This window comes from Podarcis bocagei (assembly GCF_964188305.1).
Source record: "Podarcis bocagei genome assembly, chromosome: 4".
In the NCBI taxonomy this organism is placed as follows: domain Eukaryota; kingdom Metazoa; phylum Chordata; class Lepidosauria; order Squamata; family Lacertidae; genus Podarcis; species Podarcis bocagei.
In genome coordinates, this window is record NC_138128.1 from 77,873,522 (window position 1) to 77,897,859 (window position 24,338).

Below are 24,338 nucleotides of genomic sequence, written 5' to 3' on the forward strand. Positions count from 1 at the left end.
CAGCAAGGCAAATCTTCTAACACACGAGACCTGGGCAGCTACTCAACCTTCCCAGGTGCTACTGGCAGTCACTGTAGTAAGAGAACTGTGGGACCCTCCCTCTCTCTCTCTCTCTCTCTCTGATTAAAAATCTTTTGGTTCCTAAATGTATTTTGACTAAAGAAATATGAGCTAGTCTTGCTTGGTAGCGCACCATGCTTTCATGTTGTGAATAATTGATGATCATTGGGTCTGTTTATTGGTCTTGGGGGTATTGCTTGGGTGATTGATCGCTGCTTCGCACACAGCCTTTACATAATTTGGCAAGTACACCTTGCTCTAGAAAATAATAAATGTGCCAGAGGATGGAAGTTATCCCTCCCACCTCTCCACACATTTAACAGCAACGGCCATATTTTCTGTTGCATCTTGGGTTCAATAAAAATAGGATGCTGCTCACTGGAATGGCTTGAACTTGTGCTTGCAGTTCACCTTATAACGGGGCCATGGGCTGATTTGCAACAAGGCGGATTAGTCCCAATTGGTTTTATGGGCAAGCTGGCACCTCTGGCTTTGACAAGGTATTTATCTTGCAGAAGAATCTTTGGGAACACAGTGATGTTTCACACATTCTGTGGAAGTGAACCATGGGGTTTGTCCGCTCAGTGCATACTTGGCAGGGATTTGCAGCCAATATCGGCACTCTGCCAGGAGTCACTGGAGTTGGGAATCTTTGGCTCTCTACGCAGCTGACCATGTGGTGGACAAAAAAAAAAAAAAAAGCAGTTTGGAGCATCTTACTGGGCTCCTTATTGGTCCTACCCACCTAGGCTGGTCATTGGGCCCTCCAAACCTGGAAGGGCTATTGAAAGCTTCCTGTTTGGACTGGGTGATCACCGCCTTCCTTCTTATGTTAGGGAAGGACTGTACTCCAGTAGGTAGAGCAACCGCTTGAATAAATTGTCCCAGGTACAATCCTTGGTGTCTTTAGGTATGGCTGGGAGAGACTCCCACCTAGGGAGCCACTGCCAGTGTAGACAAGGCCGAGGGAGATGGACCAATGGTCTGGGTTGGTATAAGACCACTTCCTGTATCCCTCCCTTCCTCTGTTGTCTCCACGCTTCTGCTGTATCAGGCCCCAGGTCCATCTAGTCTAGCATCCTGTTTTGACTGTGGCCAACCAAACGCCTGCAGGAAGCTCACAATCAGGGCAAGTGGGTCAGTGCTCTCCTAGTTTGCAATTCCCTTGGTGTCTCCAGATATGCCTGGAGAGGCTCCTGGCTGAAACCCTGGGGAGCTGTTGTTCGCTTAGGGTGCTGGGAATTGTAGCTCTGTGGGAATTGGGGGCGGGGGGGGGGGAGCTACAGGGGCCATTTCAGAAGTGGGGAAGGGATGGCCCATGAAGCACATTGTGCATTCAAGAGGCAGAGAGGTGGTGGCAAAATGGTGACAAAAGAAGGCATTTTAAATTTGGTTAAAATTAGGAAAGAATTGAAAAGGGTACTACTGCTAAGTGGGCCTTTGAAAGTGTGACATGCTGTATGGACATTCCTGGAGGAGGGATGATTCATCAAGCTCCAGAGGCCTGTTCTTAGATGCAGTCAAGGTTAAATTGTCAAACAGCAGTGCATTTCAAGAGCATTTATTTGCAATCATAGTTAAATACCGTGTTCTACAATTCAGAATTTTGTTATTGTCTTTTGATCCTTATTCATGTTTTTGAAAACTGCTTATAGTTTTCCTCCTAATATATAAAAATTGTCTAAATCAATAAAACAAATTGCTCTTCTTTTTTACCTTCCCCCCAGCCTCTCCACACTACCCCCCCAAATGTATTTAGGCTTCCTTGTGTGGCTTTTTTGTAATAAAAAAAATCTACATCAATTTTGCTGTCTTCCCACCCTGAAAAATATTCCCAAAGCTTTTAAAAAAATATACTGATACCTCCCTTCTTGTTTCTTAGTGACCCTATTATGGCTTCAATCCTATTGGCACTCAATCAGCATAATTTGCTATTAGAGTGAATGATGGCAATAACTATTGTGAGGTTAGCTGCATGGAACAAGCACATTTCCCAGCTATATCTTATTTTGAAACAAAGGGATATATGGTTTGCCCATGCTTGCCTAGTATAGAGTCCCATTTGATTTGTAGCAATATTCAACCTGCATGCAGAACCGTTGAGTTGAGAGAGAGAGAGATAGCTGTGGGGCACAATCCCATTCTGTATAGGGTTTGAAATATGGAGGACTGGGAATTACATGGATGATCCCACCTGCCCTCTCTAAATGAGTGGAGGGCTGTTGGAAATTCTGGCTGTAACTTATAGTTGCATTGCCAGGGTGACTCAGCAATGAATGGCACCTTCAACATGATGGAAGCACATTTAACAGTCTGACTCACTTGGTGTGTTCTGCACCTCCAAGCCATTTTGTCCTAAAGTGGAACTGTTAAAACCATCCAAGTACTATGTCAAACTTGGACAGTGAGTTAACAGTGATGGAACTGGGAGCTGCTAATCTTGGTCCAATATAGGTCTTACACTTCCTCTTCAAGAACAGTGTAAAATGTATTCTGCTTGCTTATCCTATACAGATTTGGAGTGCAAAGAGATTTGAACAGCTATTAATGCCTAACCGGCATTTGGTTCAAAGCGCAAGTCTTGAAGGAACGGTGCTGACTCAAGTCACAACTTGTGAGTCATTTATTTGAGTCACCCAGTTCTACTACTTTCTGGTGGCTGTCTTATTTTTCTGGCACACATGGATACAGCCTGTTCTCCTAAGAATAATTGTTAATTCTGCCTTTCATTAAGAGTATTTTCTTTCTTGATAGCATTACAACCATGTATAGGGATCAAAAGTAGGCTGTTTTATTGAATATTTACATTAGATAAAACAAAGCAAATGAAAAATTAGGAAAAACTTTATCCCTGACTGGGAAGGGTTGGCCAAATGTTATGGGCAGATCATGGCTTTGTCCAGACAGGGGCATTATCTTGCATTTGGGTCATTTGGATATGATTTTTCTGCATGCTCAATGAAGGACATCCCCTTTTTTTGCTCACCATCTTTATTGATATTCTGCTTCTGAGTGGAGCTTGGCAGAGAATAACCTGGGGTTATGTTTTGTTTTCGGCCTCCTCCTTAAATATTCCCCGTTACCTTGCAGGATCAGACTGCAGTTTGCTTGTTCATTTATTTAAAAATAAATGCACTTTTGCACAATTTGGATTTAATAGAACTGTGCATAATCTGTAATGATAAAACAAATTGGGGCCTCTTAATGGTCTGAGTAGGGACGCAGGTGGCGCTGTGGGTTAAACCACAGAACCTAGGGCTTGCCAATCAGAAGGTCGGCAGTTCAAATCCCTGCGACGGGGTGAGCTCCCATTGTTCGGTCCCTGCTCCTGCCAACCTAGCAGTTCAAAAGCACATCAAGTGCAAGTAGATAAATAGGCACCGCTCCGGCGGGAAGGTAAACGGCATTTCTGTGCGCTGCTCTGGTTCGCCAGAAGCAGTCATGCTGGCCACATGACCCGGAAGCTGTCCACCGGCTCCCTTGGCCAATAAAGCGAGATGAGTGCCACAACCCCAGAGTCGGTCACGACTGGACCTAATGGTCAGGGGTCCCTTTACCTTTACCTAATGGTCTGAGTGGGATGTGTGCTGAACTCTCTGTAAATTAAGGATCTCTTCTATCCTTCTCCAAAAGATGTCCAACTTCATATTAAACCACATTGGGATCTGATTATGTTACTGAGGGCCCAGCCACACTTTCCCATAAGTCCATACCTCTTTGGCCCATTTTCAGTTTGGTCCAGGGCTGGGTGTTCGTACTTGGGATTTTTGCCTAAGCTTTTACTTGAGGAAGATCTGTGAAAGCCTCTGCTTTCCCGTTTATTCTTCCTTCAGCTCTGCGCAGCTGTGGCAGAGAGTCGGAGAAACAGCAAGTCAGAGAATCGAGAAGGGATTACGTTCACATAGCTGGACCTGCATGTATCTTTAAAACAAATGAGGGCAAAATCGAAAGAAACAATGAACTGCAAAGGCAGCAGACGTGTTTTGCGCATATATCATGTGATCAGTCGGGTCAGCAATGCTAAGGACCAGAAGAGCTCTGCTCAGAAGTTGGAAAGACAACTGGAAAATGATTCTTGAGGGGAGGCAGGGAAAGAAGGTGAAGAGGTGGACTGCCCCAGAATGCAACTCCAGGGAAAAGTATGAGGAATCCCATTTAAGAGCTGTTTTCAGAGCAGTTTAGGAAGTGGAGCAAATCTCTCTGGGTTTCCCCTGGATTTCATAAAACTTGATTTAATGGTTAACCAGAGCAAGCAGAGAGAGAAGCTGTTGGATCCGGGATAAGCGATCAATACAGAATATGGGGGTAATATGCGTCCAACAAAAGGCAGCCACACCACCCATTTGTTTAGGTGTGATGTTTGTCTTCACATGTCTCTGTCTTGCGTTATTGCATTACAGTGGATGCATTTATGTAAGATGTGCTGAAAAAACAGAGAGGCCGATTCAGCCATACCCAAGCATGGAGATATCAATACTTACTGATCCAGCAGTGTTTGGGGCAGCGGGGGCTGTTCTGTGCCCAAAAGGCTGCCCTACCTATAGAATCCTCAGCTTTTTCAGCAGGACATGAAGTGCCAAAGGTTGTGTGTGCCTCCTTATATTGAAGTGAATAAGAAAGCCTGCTGGCACAATGCTCCACATAGAGAAAAATGAAGAGCTGGGTTATTTTTAGCGAGCTGCCTTTTGTCTTGCTTGTTCTAGATTCTTGCTTATGTATGCCTCTAGGTCATGCTCTGCTGAGAACCTGCTTTTGGTGAAATAGAATTTCCTCCTCCTGACACTTGCAAGGAAAAAATACATATATTAAAGGGGATGCATGATCAAAGCTTTTTTCCTGAACTGCTAAATGACCAAGTGTCTTGAGGTAAAACGTGTCCTCATTCTGTGAAATGTGTGGTAGCAAGCAACTTGGGCAGCAAAACTGTGCACACATAGAAATGGGACAGGCACGCTGAATGGAGAGATGTAGAGTTAAGACTGACCCGTGAGGTGGCCAAGTTTGCTGAGGGTACTGAATTTTTCAGGGTTGTGAAAACAAGAGAGAGAGATCGTGAAGAGCTTTTAATGGACCTTTCCCAACTGAGTGAACGGGCAGCAAAATGGCAAATGCAAGTGTAAAGTAATGCATTTCCGGGTGAAAAATCTTAAATTTCAAATGATGGCTATGCTCTGCCTCCACAATTCAGAGGCAGTAATGCTTCTGAATGCTGTTTTGTTCAGGTCCTGCTTGTGGGGTTTCCACAGGCATCTGCTTGGCCACTGTGAAAACAGGATGCTGGACTAGTATGGGCCACTGGCCTGATCCAGCAGGCTCTTCTTATGTCCATATGTTCTAAAGCGAAGCCCACTTGAGAAAAAACCACAACAGGCCACTGCTGACATCTTTAAATGTGTATGCATTCATACTGAACTCAGTATGTGAACAGGGACACCCCAGATACCCCCGGGTGATGGATATTACCTCAGTGTCTCACTGTGACATGGAGCAGGAGACTTACTAAGGGACCTACCACTTGACATGGATGTGTGGTAGTGGAGAGGACACTTTCCTTCATCTACCCTGTCCATAGCCTCCATGAATTGGCTAAGGGAGACAGGTGCAGAACTATAACCTGGTTAGAACAATCCTAGGCTTGTTCACTCAGATGTAAATCCCACTGTATTCAGTGGTACTTAACACAGTTAAGTTTGTTTAAGATTGTGGAGACAAACTACAAAGCTGCCTTATATAGCATAATGTCAGGTCATTGGCACGGACCAATCCAGATGTTACTGAACTACAAGTCCCATCAGTCCCAGCAAGCATGGCCTGTGGCTAGGAATGATGATAGTTCAGCAACACCCAGAGGGCCAGAGGTTCCCCACACCTGGTCTATGTAGTCCAGGATTGTCTTCTCCAGCCGCACCTTGTTGTGCCCTCCAAATGTTTGGGGCTGAAACTTCCATCACCCTCAGCCAGGGTCCCAAAGCCAGCAGCTCTCCATAAACTCCGGCAAGACCCTTCCCTCTTCTGCAACCTGGGATTCTTTTAATTGATGATGCTGGAGATTGAGCTCAAGACTTTGTAGATGCAAGTCATGAACTTAAACCATGCACTGGGGCACTTTTCTTTTTTCTCATTTGGTGGAAACACTGAACACGTCACTCTTGTGACACTCCCAGTTCCTTTCCCTTTTAGCATGTTGGAGATTTCAAATGCAAAATGCCAAAGTACAACAGAGTCAAAGTTTTTACTTAAAAAACTAAACCATAATGCTTCGTGTGCTTTTCTCTGTGGGTTTTCTTTTTAAACCCTTAAATCCTGGTTAGTCATTTCTATGCTAAAACTCTTATCTCCTACTCTGCACCTTTACAGCATCTTACATCATTGTTAATATTTCTCCTTTGAGGTTTTAGTCAGTGCTGTTAGCACTATGTATAAATATGAGTAACCCTTCCCAAAAAAAGTGAAGTGAGAAGAACTGCAGATTTGTTTGCAAACCTTATTTGCAAACAGGAAGCGAGGCCCATGGCCATTCTGGAGAATTATAAGGCAGTGAAACCCAAACAAGTAATATTCTCAGCAGAGCTGAAAGCATTCATCACTTAATCTGTGGAATCTGTTCATTAATCATAGATTTTAAGCTCTGGAATTTCTCATCAGAAGAACCCTCTCTGCAAAGTCTTGTAAACAACTTGTGCACATTAAACCATAACCATGCCCATGTAGTAAACAGAAACAAGTAATTATTATTGAGTAAATAGCCTCATAAGATCAAAGGCAATGAAGCTTCATTGTACTAATTATTAAATTGTTAAATGCGTACATTAAGTTACAGCCACAACTTCCTTGTGAGACAGAAGAAGAACCTCCTACTCTGATTCAGGCTAAAGGTTTGCTTAGGGCAGGTGTTTGGAACCTTTGGCCCTTCAGATGTTGCTGTGAACTACAACTCCTGTGTCCCAGCAAGCATGGCCAGTTGCAAGAATGATGGGAGTTGCAGTTCAGCCCCTCCCCCCTCTTAAATGTGAATGCAACCTGGATCAAAAACACCAGACAGCCAACCTAACAGCTGCCAAAGAATTATAACAAATAACCATAACCACCGGCTATTCATTATTGACTTCAAAATTCTTTTAAGTAGTGAATGGCAGGTTGTAGAGACTATCATCGTCTGATTTCTCCCCAAAGCAATTTATGATTTGTTTAAGAACCATTGGCATTAACGCTGTCCATTGTTTTTGTCCATTGGAGTGTTTTACTCCAAAAGACAGTGAACTTTAAGAGATTTGCATCAGTGAACACTGGGGGTCTGTTTTCCTTTTTATCTTGTTCATTTGGGGTGCTTTCCCCATTTTTTCTTGCACTCCCATAGTTTGGGAGCCAAGATTGTAGAGGTGTGTGTGTGTCGTAAGCAAATACTTTTTAGTTTACTAGTCAGCAGTCTCAGCTTTGGCTTCTCCTTGCATATCATTCCTTCAACTGTAGTCACCTTGATTTTTAAAAAAACTTATTTCCCAAGAAATAATATTCATGTATGCTACAGAACAGAATGTAAACCCTAGCGGTCACTAGGACAACGTGGGAGGCAGTTCAGTAGAAGTAATCTAGGCTCTGTGAAAAATAACATAAAAATAAAGGCCCTGCAATCAGGGGCGTATGAAGTGGGGGGCGGAAGGGGCGGGCTGCCACGGGTGCCACTTGGGGGTGTGTGTGTGACAAGATGGCCCCTGCCTCCCCCCAGCTGTAGAGTGACCAAGGGTGTGCATAGTCATAATGGGTGCCACTCATGTGGCATCCATATGGGCTGCCGCTCTTGCGCGCCGTCCATACGGGCATCTGTCCGGGATGCCTCTCACACGGCAACCGTATGGGCTGCCGCTCATGAGCAGCGGCCCATATGGAGTGCGCACGCGTGGCAGCCTGTATGGTTGCCGTGCGTGTGTCACCGGGCGGTTTGCCCCGCCCCTCGGCGTCCCACCTTGGTTCCGGAGAGGGTTCTTCTGCTACTGCCTGCAATCACTGTGAATCCTGCTTTGTAGGACTGACATCAAATGCCACAAGCAACCAAGCAGAGATGCTCAGTTTTCCTGTGCACCAAGGAATGTGGATTTCTCTAGTATTCACTGTGCTGCCTATGCACCAGCTGAGCAAACATTTTATTCCCCCAGATTACAAATATCATTATTCTGTTGCTAGGACTGAATACTCCACTGGCTTCGGACAAATATTCCTTACAAGTTTATGTGGCGGCTTTATCACATAGCACAGACATGGTGTACGAAACAGACCTGCATTGATTTTCATCCTTGAATATTGTTGAGGTAAAATGTTTTCTTCCCCCCTTGGTTTTTTTTAAGGGCAAGCTATCCAGGGGGTGGGTGGGTTGCCAAACAGTGAAATTTCTCTCACACACTGCCCAAGTGTTCACAGGCATTTATAGCCTCTGGTTTCCCTTACGATTATTGCTTTAGTGCCGTTTGTGTTTACCTGGGATTTTGTCTTCTGTAAGTGTTCCCAACTTATCAGGAAATGTCCAGGATGGATATTTGGTTGGGGATTAATTTTAGTATAATTGTTTTGTTCCTTTTGTTGTTGTTGTTTTATTGGTTCTGTATAGTTTATGTTTTGTTTTTAAGGGGGTGGGATCAGGGCTGCCTGGGAGTGGGGCCCCAGCCAACACGATGGCTGGGACAAGTTCCACAGGGGGGGAAGCACTGGGACATCCGATCTCGGTGGTCATGGGCAGGAGGTGGAGTTATGCTAAGACCAGACCATGTCATTACCAAGGAGGCAGGTTTAGTCGTTGTTTGAAGACTATCCCTGCCTCCGGGTCTGGCCTTGACCGGATGGATACTGGAATCAACAGGGGAAACCCACATGACCTGAAGGTGTTGCTGTGTAATGCCAGGTCAATGATGAATAAAACCACTGCCATCCACAACCTGATTGTGGATGAAGGATCTGACCTGGCATGTGTGACAGAGACCTGGTTGGAGGAAGCAGATGGGCCTGTCCTTGCCGCTGCTTGCCCACCAGGTTTCTCTTACGCACAGCAACCCACCCAGGTCATGTGGGCGGGGGGGGGGGGTTGCAGTGATTTTTAGGAAGTCACTAGCTTGCACCAGGCGTCCTACTGGGAAGATTCAGTTTTCTGAGTGCATGTTCTGGAAGTTGGGCAATAGGGGCAGTACAGGATTCCATTTGGTGTACCGACCTCCCAGCTGCACCAAGGATTCCCTGTCTGAGCTGCTTCAGGTCATGGCGGACTTTCTCCTGGAGACACCTAGTTTGGTTGTCCTAGGGGATTTTAACATCCATGCCGACACGACCTTACAAGGGGCTGCTCGGGACTTCGTGGAAAGCATGGCCTCCATGGGGCTGTCCCTGAATAAGTTTGGCCCAACTCATAGTCATGGGCATGCCTTAGACCTGGTGTTCACCTCTAGTGACGTGGGTGATCTGACACGAAGTAAAAGTGAAACAAAAGAAGTGCCATGGTCAGATCACTTCCTGGTGCAACTGGACTTCTCTGCGACCCTTCCTCTCTGCAGGGAGGTGGGACCAATTCGGATGCTCCGCCCCCGCCACTTAATGGATCCAAATGGTTTCCAGAGAGTGGTAGGGGATGTTTTATCCCATGTTGATGGCCTTTCAGCTGATTCCCTGGTGGCCCGCTGGAATGCGGAGTTAACCAGGGCTATCGACTGTCTGGCTCCGAAGCGCCCTCTCCGATTGCATGGAGCCCGGACAGCCCCGTGGTTTTCTTCGGAGCTGAGGGCGATGAAACAATCGCTGAGACGGCTAGAGCGTCGGTGGCAGAAAACTCACTCTGAATCTGACTGGACATAGGTTAGAGCTCAACGTCGAGCCTACCAAGTGGCGATAGCGACAGCGAAGACGACTTTCTTCACCGCCTCTATTGTATCTGCAGAAAATAGTAGCAGGAGACTCTTTCAGGTGGTTCGCAATTTAACGGAACCACCTTTACCACAGGGGCCTTGTAAAGACCCCAAGATCTCCTGCAACGATTTTGCAAAGTTTTTTGCAGATAAAATCACTCATATTCGGAAGGAGCTAGATACCACCGTGGGAGCAGGGCTGGGGCGGGAGAGTGCTAGAGCTCTGTCTGGTCAAGTTGCATGGAATCAATTTCAATCCGTTACCCCCGAGGATGTGGACAGGCTGCTTGGACGCGTGAAACCAACCACCTGTCTCCTTGATCCTTGCTCATCCTGGCTAATAAAAGCAAGCCGGGAAGGGCTGGGCGATGGGCTCTGCGGGGTGGTGAATGCTTCCCTCTGTGAGGGAACATTCCCAGATCCACTGAAAGAGGCGGTCATTAAACCGCTTCTTAAAAAACCATCTTTAGACCCGGCCAGTATGGCCAACTATCGCCCAGTCTCAAATCTTCCATTCTTGGGCAAGGTGATTGAGCGCATGGTTGCTGAACAACTCCAGACACGCCTGGAGGATGCGGACCATTTGGATCCCTTCCAATCGGGATTCAGGCCTCATCATGGGACTGAAACTGCCTTGGTCGCGCTGGTTGATGATCTCCGGCGAGCTAGGGACAAAGGTGAGAGTTGTTTCCTAGTTCTGCTGGATCTCTCAGTGGCCTTTGATACAATCGACCATAACATCCTTCTGGACCGTCTAGAGGGGCTGGGAGCTAGGGGCACTGTTATACAGTGGTTTTGCTCCTTCCTCCTGGGCCGTGTTCAGAAAGTGGTGGGGGGGATGAGTGTTCCGACCCCTGGGCCCTCACTTGTGGGGTGCCTCAGGGTTCCGTCCTCTCCCCCATGCTTTTTAACATCTATATGAAGCCGCTGGGAGAGATCATCAGGGGGTTTGGACTGGGTGTCCATCAATATGCAGATGATACCCAGCTCTACCTCTCTTTCAAATCAGAACCAGCGAAGGCGGTGAAGGTCCTGTGCATAGGCGCCGACTCCATGGGGCTTGAGGGGGCCCAAGCCCCCTCAAAAATTCGTTTGGGGGGGCTCCGCCCCCCCAATAATCTCCGGTGCCCCTTCAGCAGAGCGCCATCGCCGCCCCTCCCCCAGCCCAAAATGCACAGGATCGGGCTGCATGCCTCCTGCCCTCCCTCCCGAGCAAAAGCTCCACCCAATTTCCGCTCCGGAGCTGATTAATAGGCGCAGCACGCTCTCCCCTATTCTCTCACGAGGAGGCGGCGCCACTTTATTTGCATATTCATGAGCTTATTTATTATTCATGAGCTTTCCCGGCCCCCCCCCAATATTTTTTATAAGTCCGCGTCCGTGGTCCTGTGTGAGTGCCTGGAGGCGGTTGGAGGATGGATGGCGGCTAATGGATTGAAGTAGAATCCTGACAAGACAGAAGTAGTTTTTGGGGGACAGGGAGCGGGCTGGTGTGCAGGACTCCCTGGTCCTGAATAGGGTAACGGTGCCCCTGAAGGACCAGGTGTGCAGCCTGGGAGTCATTTTGGACTCACAGCTGTCCATGGAGGTGCAGGTCAATTCTGTATCCAGGGCAGCTGTCTACCAACTCCACCTGGTACGCAGGCTGAGACCCTACCTGCCCGCGGACTGAGTGGTGCATGCTCTAGTTATCTCCCACTTAGACTACTGCAATGCGCTCTACGTGGGGCTACCTTTGAAGGTGACTCGGAAACTACAATTAATCCAGAATGCGGCAGCTAGACTGGTGACTGGGGGCGGCCGCCGAGACCACATAACACCGGTCTTGAAAGACCTACATTGGCTCCCAGTACGTTTCCGAGCACAATTCAAAGTGCTGGTGTTGACCTTTAAAGCCCTAAACGGCCTTGGCCCAGTATACCTGAAGGAGCGTCTCCACCCCCATCGTTCAGCCCGGACGCTGAGGTCCAGCGCCGAGGGCCTTCTGGTGGTTCCCTCATTGCGAGAAGCAAAGCTACAGGGAACCAGGCAGAGGGCCTTCTTGGTAGTGGCGCCCGCCCTGTGGAACGCCCTCCCATCAGATGTCAAAGTGATAAATAACTACCTGACATTCAGAAGACATCTTAAGGCAGCCCTGTTCAGGGAAGTTTTTAATCTGTGATATTTTAGTGTATTTTTGGTTTCTATGGAAGCCGCCCAGAGTGGCTGGGGAAACCCAGCCAGATGGGCGGGGTACAAATAAATAATAATAATAATAATAATAATAATAATAATAATAATAATAATAATAATAAATGGAATGTGATGACATCACTGTGGCACAAAACCTATCAAATTTTGGTGACCACAACACTGAGAGCAAGCAAAGCCAATCCTTTGGACTGGTGATGGGAGGAAAGGCCACTCTGAGCCAGAGCAGAGAGGTGAGAGTTTTGTGTCCTCCTGGGCCTGCACCCTTGGTGGCAGCCAAGCTTCCAACCCCTAGGTACGCCCCTGCCTGTCCTACCTACATTTCAGATTATTTATTCTTGGGGAGGGAGATCAGGATATAGACAGATTATTCTCTGCAGGTGCACATGGTGTTCTATATTTAGTGCAGCAACCTCTGTTTCCCCAAACACCAATTCTTCTTCTTCTTCTTCTTCTTCTTCTTCTTCTTCTTCTTCTTCTTCTTCTTCTTCTTCTTCTTCTTCTTCCCCTGTGAAAGATCAAGTGTATGGAGAAGGCAGAATCAGGATTCAATATGACCTTCTATTGAAATTCATTTAGTTAGTTTGCTCTTCAGCTTTGGTCAGACCACACCTGGAGTCCTGTGTCCAGTTTTGGGTGCCACATTTTAAGAAGGCTATTGACAAGCTTGAATGTGTGCAGAGGATGACGACCGAGATGATCGAGGGTCTGGAAGCCAAGCCTTATGAGGAATGATGGAAGGAGCTGGGTATATTTTGCTTGGAAAAGAGGAGACTTAAGGGGAGATATGATCGCCAGGGCCGTCTTAAGCATATCTGGCGCCGTGGTGCAAAGCTTCCTCTGGTGCCCCCCCCCCGGTTTCCCAGAGTTTTTTTTAGGGAGGACGGCACTGCCAGCGGGGCTAGAGGAGGAGGGCAGCAGCTGGAGGGTGGCTCCTGCGGGGAAGAGGCAGAGGCTGGACACAGCACCTCCCAGCTCAGCTGGCCACTTTGTGCCGTGGTGGCCATGGCAGACGGAGGCTCTGGGCGTGGCGCTGCTTCGGCGTGGCATGGCGAGGGTGGCGAGCTGATGCCGGGAGGCGTCGCGTCCAGCCTCCGCCTTTTCCCTGGTGCCCTCCAGAACTTGGCACCCCGTGCCACTATCCTCTATGGGTAAGATGCCCTTGATGATCACCATCTTGAAATATCACATGGAAGATGGAGAAAGCTTGTTTTCTCCTGCTCTGGAGGATAGGACTCAATCCAATGGCGTCAAGTTACAAGAAAAGAGGTTCCAACTAAACATCGGGAAGAACTTTCTGACAGAGCTGTTTGACAGTGGAATAGACTCTCTCGGGAGCTGGTGGTTTTTAAGAAGAGGTTGGATGACTATCTGTCCTGGATGCTTTAGTTGAGATTCCTGCAATCCAGGGGGTTGGACTAGATGATCCTCGGGGTCTCTTCCAACTCTACAATGTTATGATTCTCTCTCACCACATGTATAAACACACACAGAGAAACAACTTCACCTCTTGAATCGCCATAATTGCAATGGTGAGCGCGCTTCCTCCTCCTCCTAATTCTCCAAGCGGCGCGGGATATTTTTCTCGCTCTGTCTCCCGGGAGGCGTCGCGCTGCCGAGCAGAACCTGCGAAAGGGAATCTCCGAAGATGACTCATCTTGGCGGCAGGGAGGAAAGGGAGCCCATCCTGATCCTCGCACCTACCGCAGGGACCGACAAGTGTGGCGAGAGGCTCGCGCCAAAAGCCTGAGATCGAGGTGCGCGCGTGGGCTGCTCCCTCCTCTCCCGCCCCCCCCCCCCAGTTCCCCAAGACGCGCGCAAGGGCGCGTTCCTCGCCTAGTCCTTGTTTCTGTACCTTCATTCAGCGCAGCAGCAGCAGTGCCTGATGGGCGTTGTGGTTTCCAGCAAGGCTGACACGCAGAAATCCCAGGGGGTCCTCGGATGGTGAGCATGTGCAGAAGAGGCCAGGACACAGCCTTGTGTACGCCGAGCTAGCCGGCGCGCGCGCCCGCCCGCAGGATAATCTCGCCTTCGCCGTGCCATGCCTCTGCATGGGTTGCAGCCGCTGAGAAGGATCCGAGGAGGCGGCGGAAAAGCAGCCTGCCCGCCTTTCTGATCAGCCCCTCCGATGTTTTCTTGCTTCTGCTTCAGCATCCAGGACCATTCCTTCAGCAGCTCGGCTCTGCCAGAGTAAGTGTGCCTGCTTTCAGTGGCTGCCCCCCGGCTGCCTACCCCCCCATGATGAATGGCAACGGTATGCTTTTTGGCCAATGGATACGTTGCTCAAACCCTTTGCATGGAAGGCAGGTAGGAAAGGAAAGGGGGGGGGGGAGAAACATGTCCCCTCCCGTAGTCATCATTAAATTACGAGCCGGCCGAATTGCAACACAATAAGCGAGCAACCTCTCTCTACGTGCAGGGAGTAGTTAACTGTTTACCAGCTGGACGCGCCTGGCAACCTCTAGTACGGGTGTCAGCGTTGGTGCAGATGGCGGGGTTCCTGCTTTTGATTCGCACGGTTCCACAGAGAGGAGTTTTATGCCTAGGGCACGCCTCGAGAGAAAAGAGGGTGACGATCCAGCTGGTTGTAAATCGGGGCGAGCCAGTACGTGAGGGTTAGGAGAGCACATGAGCTCTGTAGCAAGTGACGGCAGGAGCGGGTGGGCGGGAGGGAGGGAGGGGGGGGGGAGAACCACACCATAAAGCATGTTTTCAGGGGAAACCGCTGAATTCCTGCAGATTTGGCAAAATCCGCCCCACCCCTCGCCTTGTTGGGAGTTAATGCACAGTGTGGGGAAAAAATGCATGCATTTATTTTATTAATGACCCCAGATTTTATTTTATTAAAAACCCCTTGATGCTGCTTTCCTTCAAGGTGTCATTTTCATATCTGAATATTGCTGAGTTTATTGTGAGCTGCAGTTGTGGATTCCTAGAGCATGTGCCATGCCTGGAATATTGTGGTCTATTTTTGCATCACGTCCCCCCCCCCCCCCGTTATATTTTTGGAGCTAGGAAACATGAGGGTTCAGCAAGGTCAGGAGCAGGGAAACAATTTATGGATTTGTTTATGTGTGGAGTACAGTTTTCCATTGTGGAAATGGTGGGAATGCAACAAAATACATTAAACACATGCATAAAGGTGTGTTTTCGAGACTAAGTTACTGCAGGAGAGATTATATGTATTGTTTCATTAGCAATAAGCAGTGCTGCCAGCAGGTGCTTCTGAAAGTGGGAGTGCTACAAGGCCTACACATTGTGCCAAGTCAGACCCTTACCCCATTGCCCATCAACTCCACCCACACCAAGCTCCTCCCACTTGCCCTATCCAAGGTCTACCTGTGCACACCTGTTAGTGTGTGACATTAGATATATGCATAGACATAGCCAGGATTTATTTGGGGTGGGGTAAGGTTTATGTTAGGAGGGGGACAGAACTGAGTTATCTGCAACACAAATGGTCAATGGGGGGCAGCTGCCCTCTGCCCCTCCTGGCTACGCCCATGGATAAATGGAACCAGAACCAGTTTGCTTCTGAATGACAGATGCTGGGGAGAAATGGGTTTCCCAGGTATTTGAGGGTGCTACTGGACACATCAGATGGGGGGGTTAGTGAACAGGGTCTTTTTGTGGGTTGGGGCAGGATGGCAAATCAGATTGTGACTACAGTAGTGGCCAAGTGGAAGTTAACTTCCCCCCTGTTTTAATCACCCCCCTTCTATTTAGGGGGAGAGACCTTGCATATGTGACATGTATGCTTTCCCCCAGCAAATAAGGTGTTGGTGCTGTTGTATATAAATCTGGAAAATTGTGTTTGTGAGGGTTGGGTGGAGGGTTTAAATCTCCCCCTCACAGCAGTATTGACCGTAATATGATTCCCCCCTTCTCCTGTAGGTAGGGGCTTTAATTTTTGTTATTTTTAAAGGTGGGAAATCCAGTTGATCTATAGATTGCCCCCTGCATGGGGCAGAATCATAGAATTGTAGAGTTGGAAGGGACCACAAGTGTCATCTAGTCTAACCCTCTGCAATGCAGGAATCTTTTGCCTAATGTGGGGCTCAAACCCATAACCCTGAGATTTAGAGCCTTATACTGTACCAGCTGCCTGAGAGAGTTTCTCAAAGCATATGTTACTTCTAGACTTGCTGATATGCCATGCTACAACCTTCCAACCCATCCACCAATTTTCCAGTGATCAAAAGGAGAACAGTGGTACCTCTGGATACGCACACTTCTGGTTGCATATCCTTTGGGTTACGCACGCGGCAAACCCGGAAGTATTTTTCCAGGGTTCCACCATGCGCGCTTGCGCAGAAGTGCTCTATGCGCCGCGCTCATGCGCAGAACGGGCACCTCCGGTTGCGAATTCCTCGGGATCTGACCGGAGCTCCAGAATGGATTCCGTGCACCACCGGAGGTACCACTGTACCAGTTTTGGAAACTTTGGAAAACAAAGGTTGCACTGCCTCAGATGGCTCTTAAGAAGATTAGAAAACCTCAGAGAGGAAGGATCCATCAAGGGCTACTAGCCTTTGGAAACTCCATTTTCAGAGACATTGTATCTCCGACCCAAGCACTAAAGCCAAGCAGTTACTACTTTGTATCCTCCCATTTGCTGATACACCTCCTGTTTGCTTTTAATTGCTTCCCCTCTAAAAAAACAAATTACGTTTCAAAGTTCACAAGGCTCAGAAGGAGAAATAAATTCAGGCATCTTCAGAAAGCAATTCTGTAGCAGCTGAAGATGTAGGACACCTCCAAACAGGGCCAGCCCAACTGTTAGACAGAGGGAACAGACACTCTGGGGCAGCCCCTGGCTGCTCCTTCTGACCACCACCACTCTACCCATTATAGAGCAGTGCTTGCTACAGCTGGCAATGGGGTGGTAGTTGTTTGTTTGTAGCTTCATGCAGCACCACGTCTTGGAGTGGCCTGGTTTCCTGGTGTTTTAGTTTTCATTGAAAATCGGCTAGAGCGGAGAAGCTTCCCCTGTATGCCAATTTCCCCATTTACATTGCCTGCCCACCCCCCACCCCCGAGCTGCCGTTGGCTCTGCTATGGGACATACTTGCATAGTTGTGCGCTTTTCCCAGGGGCAAAATAATGGCAGCTTTTAGGGGGCTACCATAGATCAAGAAAACTGGCAGAGGGGAAAGGATCAAACTCTCGCAAGTGCCATTGGCCTGAATACTTAAAACTCAGTCTCTGGTGTCTTGTGCTATTCGGCCTTAAATGGTAGGTGCCTCAGAGTGGCAGAACCTGAAAAAAGACTAAAGCAAAATAATAAGTAGGTAAATGACAGTCACTTAGTTTGCATACATGTGTGTTGACCGTAAATGATTATTTTTTTTTATTTGTCCTTAATTTTTTTGTATGTCTTTGGCAGACTTCCCCTCCCCCTGGCTGTAATATAGTGGTTCTGCTTTCTGGGTTTTCTGTAAATCAACCAGCGTGTAATTCTTTATTCTATAATGCTGTCCTCCAGGGTAGGAAACCTTCCCCCCACCCGAGGGTGACATGTGGTGCTTCATGGATAGTTGGGGGGGCATCTGTCCCCCCCACCTTTCTGACACACATTATTTCTCTCTTCCGGTCAGTCTGGGGATGCACTTTATAAAGGGAGGGTAGCGTGATGAATTGGTTTAACTACCTTGCTCTGCTGGCTGATGCAGGGAGGCTTCAACCGCCCCCCCATGCCACCCCCCACTCCCTGCACCTCCCCAAATCTGCTCTGCAAGATCAGGGGAACCCCAAGAACAGTGTGTGTGGGGGGGGAATTGTTCTCCCAGATATGTAGAAATGCTTGTGCACTGACAGAACAATCTCCATAGGGCTGTGTTGGATTCCATCTTGTGCCTCTCAAGAGGAGATGTGTAAAGAGTTTCCTGTGAGTGAGCGCATTGGTGGTTGGCGTAGGTAGGCCCCATTTCCTCCTGCCGATTTCGGTGGTAGGGGAGGACAGGCCTGCACCCTTTTGTGGCTCCCGTCTCTGCTCTTGTAGATGTGGCGGCCATTTTGTGACTGGCGCCCACAGAGCTTTCATCAACATTCCATATTTGCCCATTGGCCTGAAAAGGTTGGCGACCCTTCATGACTTAAAAAGCACAATCCATCGCTACATGGGCAGGGAATGGCAAATAACACAATGGGGGCACGTTTTTCTCACTCCCCGGCTAGCTCTTGTCATGCACAAGGACATGAGGTAATCATAATAGCTATGCCCAGTGGCTTACCAGAAGCCATGGGCAGCAGAACATGAGCACAACAGCCATCTGATCCCAAGTGACCTGTATTCAAAGGCACACTGCCTTAGAATCATGACTGTTATATAGCCATTATGACTAGTAGTCACATAGCCTTATGCGCCATGAACATGCAGTGCTGACTCTCTTACTGAATGGGATCCCTGTGCTGACTTTCAGTTTTGGAGACTCTTGGGCCTCTCCCTCATTTAAGTTCCATGGCAGTCAGGACACTTAACTGCCTGGATCATTCCTAGAATTTTTGTGAATATATTAACTGCTTGCTTTTAACCTTCAAAGGCTGGATATAAAATAGCGTTCTCTTTTTTTCCTTGTAGGATGTATAAAGTGTCATAGCTCATTTTTTTGAATTACCCACTATGGGTACTCAGCTTCTTCCTTGTGGGTTTTTACTCATTCATACCTCTGCTTTGTTTTTGGCAGTGTTGTGGGAGCATTTTGTAGGCTGGCGACTCATAACAGGTCAAAAAACAATCCCAAATAGCCCCGAAACGACATAGTTACAACACGGACAGTTGAAAGCCCTGCAGATGTCTTGTCATGCAAATGATTGTCATGTCTTGTCCATAGTGTGCTGGTGACAACCAGAGACCATGCAGTTACACAGTAAAAATATTTGGGCAGTCTTCTATTTTATTCCATATTAATTTTAGGTGTTATTGAGAAATAATCACCCAATATTGTTCAGTTTCAAATTCTATGTAAAAATGGAATTCAATGAGGTAGAAATCCCTCCCTAAAAAACACATTGCAATTGTACAAGCATTCACCCTTCTTTTCCTTTTTTTGTTTTGTTCTGTTGCTGCTTCTGGCTCTTGCTGGTTTGGTGCAATTTGTCCCCCATGACTGCTGCCTTGCCCTCCTCCTCAGATTGGTCCCATGGGTGTCTCCAGCCAATCAAGTACCATGTAGTGAAAAGGATGACATCACAATCCTGTGTAGCCCATTACTTTTGACTTAAGTAACAAGGCCACTGAGGACAAGCAATGTGAGGGCAATGCCAAGTGAGCAAGTTTACATTCTCAGAAGTAGTAACAACAGCAACAATAATTACTGGAAAATTGCTGGGGAAAGGGGAGCTAGGTTCTATGGGAGTGGAAAAGGGGGCACTTACTTGAAATGTCTATGGCAAAATGTGAGTGGTTCTGGTTGAGCAGTAAGCTCTAATCCTTACATTGTAGTTACATGGTATATTTCAAAACTTTCCAGACTGTGGGGCCTTGAAGAAGTTTATATAAAGCTATTTTCCTGCTGATATTTTGGTTCCTGCACTGGCTAAAGGTTCTGAGTGAAGAAGACCACAGTGTTACATGTATTTTATAATGACAATTCTATCTCTCGGTGTGCAGCAATCTCAAGTTCTTATAAACCCGTACGTCAATTCATCAGTAGTGCGGCCAACATGGCAACAGGATTTTGAAAACATATTTCCTTGGCATGTACATTAGCACAGCCCTGAAATTGCCCAGCCTAATATAGTGCTTAATGCCCTTCATTGTGCCATTTTCAGGAAGTCTTAAAGTTGTGAGGTGTGCTTCATTTGTGCAAAAGATCTTGTCTCAGGTCTTCTGGGCTCTGTTTGATGCCTGCCTTCCACTGTTGCTGGTATCCCTTGCTACGTAGGTACCAGTCTCCTGATAGTATTAGGTCTTCTCTCTACTGCAGCAGAGATTCTGTTGGAAAGCCAATACCTGGTTTCCCACTACTAATGCAAAAGCTGTTCCCCTTTTTTTACACCTAAGGTCACTTAGAACTCAGCACATGCTACCCTTGGGGATGCTTCAGATCACGGCAATGCCGTGGTGCGTTTGCTACATTCCCAGCTGCAATGTATATAAATATGTAATATTCCTAGAAGGATGATGATTAGCAGCGTGCTGAGAGTTCCCATGTGAGTCACCATCAGCTGCATGATGATAGCAATCCGTTTGATAAAGACTTCCAAGCAAAACGCTGTGACCAGACTGTTGACGAGGACAGACTATATAGTCTGGTGCTATTAACCTAGTGCTCAAAAGCCTGCAGAGGCTGCCTATACACTACTGAGCCAGGTTCAAGGTTCTTGTATTAATTTACAAGGCCCATAATGATTTGGACCCAGGATACCTCAAGGACTGCCCCTTCACTGAGGTCTTTGGGGGAGTAACAGTTAGTGGTCCCCCCATAGATTGTATGCTCAGCTCATATCCACCAGGAGATGTGTGTTTAGTACTGTGGGCCCAATTCCAGTCGAGCTCAGACAAGCCCCTTCTCTACTGCGCCTCAGGCACCTATTGAAGGCTTCTTTTTAATTTTAGCAGGCATTTTTGTTGAAGTTTGATTTTATAGTTTGAACTGATTTTTATTTTTTGTATTCTGTCTTTGTAAACTGCTTAAAAACGATTGTAGTTAAGCAGTATATAAATTGTTTAAATAAAATAAAATAAAAACGTTAGAGCTGTGGTAGAGAGCTAATTAGGAAGGTTGTTTTTAGTGATCTTCTCATGGGCAGAATAACAAGAGTGCTGCCTCTTGTTGGCGATACCTGATGACCCACTTTGCTCCCAGAGCAACTGATATTTCCTCCCCTGGTGTAAGGCTTCAGTGAGAGGAGGAAGGGACAAGCGCAGAGCGGGGGACACTCTGTATTTGAATCCCTGTTTGAAATGTTGCTCAGATTCGGCGTTAAGAGTCCAAGTGGTGCCAAGGGAGCTACAAGCTGTAGTCACCGCCTTAAGCATTGTTTGGCTGCCAACACAGATATACAACAGTAAACTGGGCATGTGCAGACATATTGAGTAAAAACTGATCTATCTTTAAGTATAAATCTATGTTCCTCAAGGAGTGGAACCAGCAGTGGGTCTGAACCAGGCCATTTTTGTCTCCGTGAGAAAAAGCTAGATTTCCATAGGGACAGAAAGCTTGCATTGCTATACACCAAGCCCCAGCCCAACAGCTGCTGTGACCAAAAGGATATATGCATGTGTAGCGAATGATAATATTTCTATCGATCTACCTCATAATGCAATCTGAGCTCCGGTACTGGAAGAAGAAAGCAGAAAATTAATTACTAGTCTGCATAATGGCAAGGCCCGAGGGAGGACTTTTTACTCAGCAACATTTTTTAAAAAATTGACTCCGGGTGGTTGGTTCGTATTTTTGTGGTTTTTTCAATTTTTTGGATCAAACTGGCTAATTTCTATCAGTTTGGCTTACATGTGATTCACACACAGTAGTTCGCATGGTTTGTATTCTGCAATTTTAAATCATAGAATTGTATTGTGCATGCTGCAGTCTTAAATCAATAGAATTGAGCCCAACATGGGGCTCGAACCCACGACGCTGAGATTAAGAGTCTCATGATCTACTGACTGAGCTATCCTGGCTTCTAAATACATAAGCAGCCAAAGGGATGCGGGTGGTGCTGTGGGTTAAACCACAGAGCCTAGGACTTGCCGATCAGAATGCCGGCGGTTCGAATCCCCATGATGGGGTGAGCTCCCATTGCTCGGTCCCTGCTCCTGCCAACCTAGCAGTTCAAAAGCACGTCAAAGCGCAAGTAGATAAATAGCTACTGCTCCGGCGAGAAGGTAAACGGCGTTTCCGTGCGCTGCTCTGGTTCACCAGAAGCGGCTTAGTCATTCTGGCCACATGACCCGGAAGCTGTAGGCTGGCTCCTTCGGCCAATAAAGCGAGATGAGCGCCGCAACCCCAGAGTTGGATACGACTGGACCTAATGGTCAGGGGTCCCTTTACCTTTTTAAGCAGCCAAAGCAGCCACCACCACCACAGATAGCCTTGAAGTTTGCCAAAGTACAACCAATTTTTTTGAATTCGTCCTTCCAACTAGTCCCATGAAGACTGAGCATGCTCAGTGCCACCAAAATACAGACTGACTATTGGATGAGGTTGGTGGTGAGGACACAGAGAAGCACAGGGAGGGGAATTGAATGGAGGCGGCCTCAAATATGTTTCCAATTCTAATTCAAACAAACGAAAGGTCTCACAGCCCACACTGAGATGTGGTTTTGCTTGCTTTCTACTATATGAACCAAACGTCATGTCCTTAGTGTTGATGGTTAGATAACAAAATTGTCTACCAGTGGTGAGTCTTGGGCCACGAATTTGCTGCATTTCATTTTCCAGGTAGAAAACACCTGGAATTTTGGAATACGCCTCATAATTTCTAGTAATAAAAGGATGTCCTGGATCATGTAAGAACATAAGGAGAGCCCAAACAGACCAGCGCAAAGGCTCTATCTAGTCCAACATCCTCTTTCTCACAGTGGCCAACTAGTGCCCTGGGGAAGCCCGCCAGCTGTGCATTAAGGAAATAGCCTACTACCGCTGTTGTTCCCTAGTGGGTGTGCTGGCACTGAACCTTGTGGTTCTATGTGCCCCCCCTCAATGACTGGCAACCATTTAGAGATTTATTGTCAATGAATTTGTCTAATCCCCATTTTAAAGCCATCTAAGCTTCTGGCTGCCACCAGGTCTGGTGCGACAGCAAATTGCATAAATTAATTATGTTCTGTGTAAAGGTATACCTCTTTTTATCTGTCCCAGATCTCCTGCTAATCAGTTTAATAGGATGTTCCTGGGTTCTTTTCTTATGAGACACTTTTTCCATGCTACGCATAATTTTATAATTTCTACCATGTGCCCTTCTGCCCTCTGTTGCTTCCCCTGTAAAAAAACATAAACCCCCAAAACACGTAATTATTCTGTTATTTATTTGTTGGGCATTCCACGACTCCATACGGTGTTAATGTATCCTAAATAAACGTTCCAATAATAAAAAAGGGGGGGAGGCAGAATAGTTTTGGGGTGATATGAGGTTGAGTGAGTATCTCCTCATCAACACTAGCAACTTCTGGAGAGAGACGGAGAGTTGGGTATATCAAGCTCTTCTCAACAAAGAATGGTTGCAGAGTATAAATACTACCATTGCACCAAAGAAGGCAGATGCTGTAAATAGTGGAGGAGGTCAACCACATTGCAGACTGTTTCTCAAATCAGGAATAGGCCCTGCTCCACTGACAGCAAACTGGAAATATAAACACAAAATAATTGTGAAATATAAAGGCAAGAGAGAGAGTGAGTGCAGCATTTGTGCAGACTTGGCAATCCAGCGGAGACAGGTTGATTTAAACTGATAGCCACGGAAACCTTCGATATGCTTTACTGCCTCCTTCTACTAGGACTGCACAAAGGAATGTCCTTATTTTGCCGGCACTGTTGCTCGTGTTAAATATTTATCTTGTATTTCTCCCATAGGATTCTGGGGATGTTTAGTTTCGGAGACCTTTCTAACTGTCAGGTTTTTAAATTGAAGTAGTTCCGAAAGCTCTCTCAGTCTACTTTATTTTCAGTTCATTGAAAACCACACTGGAAGTATTCCTTATTGGTATTAAACATTCTTAATGCCATTTTTTGAATCAGAAAAATTTGCTGGGGCATCCAGTGTGGCCTTTTTCTGTTTGAATATAAATGGGACTTCCAGAAGGCCAGGATTACAATAATAAAGTGTTTGATAATGTGCAGAGCAACTTCCCATTATGACTGACTAATCGCATCTAGCCCTTAAATATTTGGGCTTGGGGGTGATGGCGGCTGCCATTGCTTCTAACTCAGTGGAAATGTCTACTAGGCAGGCATGAGAATGCTGAAGTGAAAATTATTTATGCATTTTTGTGTTCTTGCGCGTTTGCCATTATTTTCTTTTGGGTTTCCACATGAAAAGTTCCTATAGGACTGGGACAATCCCAAACTCCATAGACCAGATGTGAGGAACCTTTGGGTCTCCAGTTGTTGCTGAATGACAGCTCCCATTATCCCTAGCCATTGGCCATGCTTGCTAGGGTGGATGGAAATTTCACAATAGCAGTGGGTTTGTACAGCACAAAGCTGAAGTAATTCCCTCCCAAGAGAAACTCCTGAGAGGCATAGGATTAGGTGCTGG

The 24,338-nt window shown here is 46.9% G+C and overlaps 1 protein-coding gene and 1 long non-coding RNA gene across 15 annotated transcripts in view; one reads left to right on the plus strand and one right to left on the minus strand.

The window, feature by feature from the left end:
• The window catches only part of FAM13C (family with sequence similarity 13 member C), a gene marked incomplete at its 5' end in the record, with an annotated part of 79,860 nt that overhangs the window by 3,272 nt on the left and 52,250 nt on the right, over positions 1–24,338 (plus strand). For 3 of the 14 annotated variants that reach the window (XM_081190906.1, XM_081190912.1, XM_081190903.1), the window contains one exon: positions 14,190–14,324. The exons of 6 other annotated variants lie outside the window; for them this stretch is intronic. In XM_081190906.1, the coding sequence (XP_081047032.1) occupies positions 14,263–14,324 (62 nt within the window). 5 more of the 14 variants (XM_081190914.1, XM_081190905.1, XM_081190910.1 and 2 more) reach the window with 5 other exon arrangements.
• Positions 12,651–19,277, minus strand: LOC308585350. Its single transcript, XR_014007314.1, has 4 exons — positions 19,168–19,277; positions 17,203–17,393; positions 13,990–14,316; positions 12,651–13,760 (listed from the first exon to the last, which is right to left on the minus strand). It is a non-coding gene; the product is annotated as an uncharacterized lncRNA (long non-coding RNA).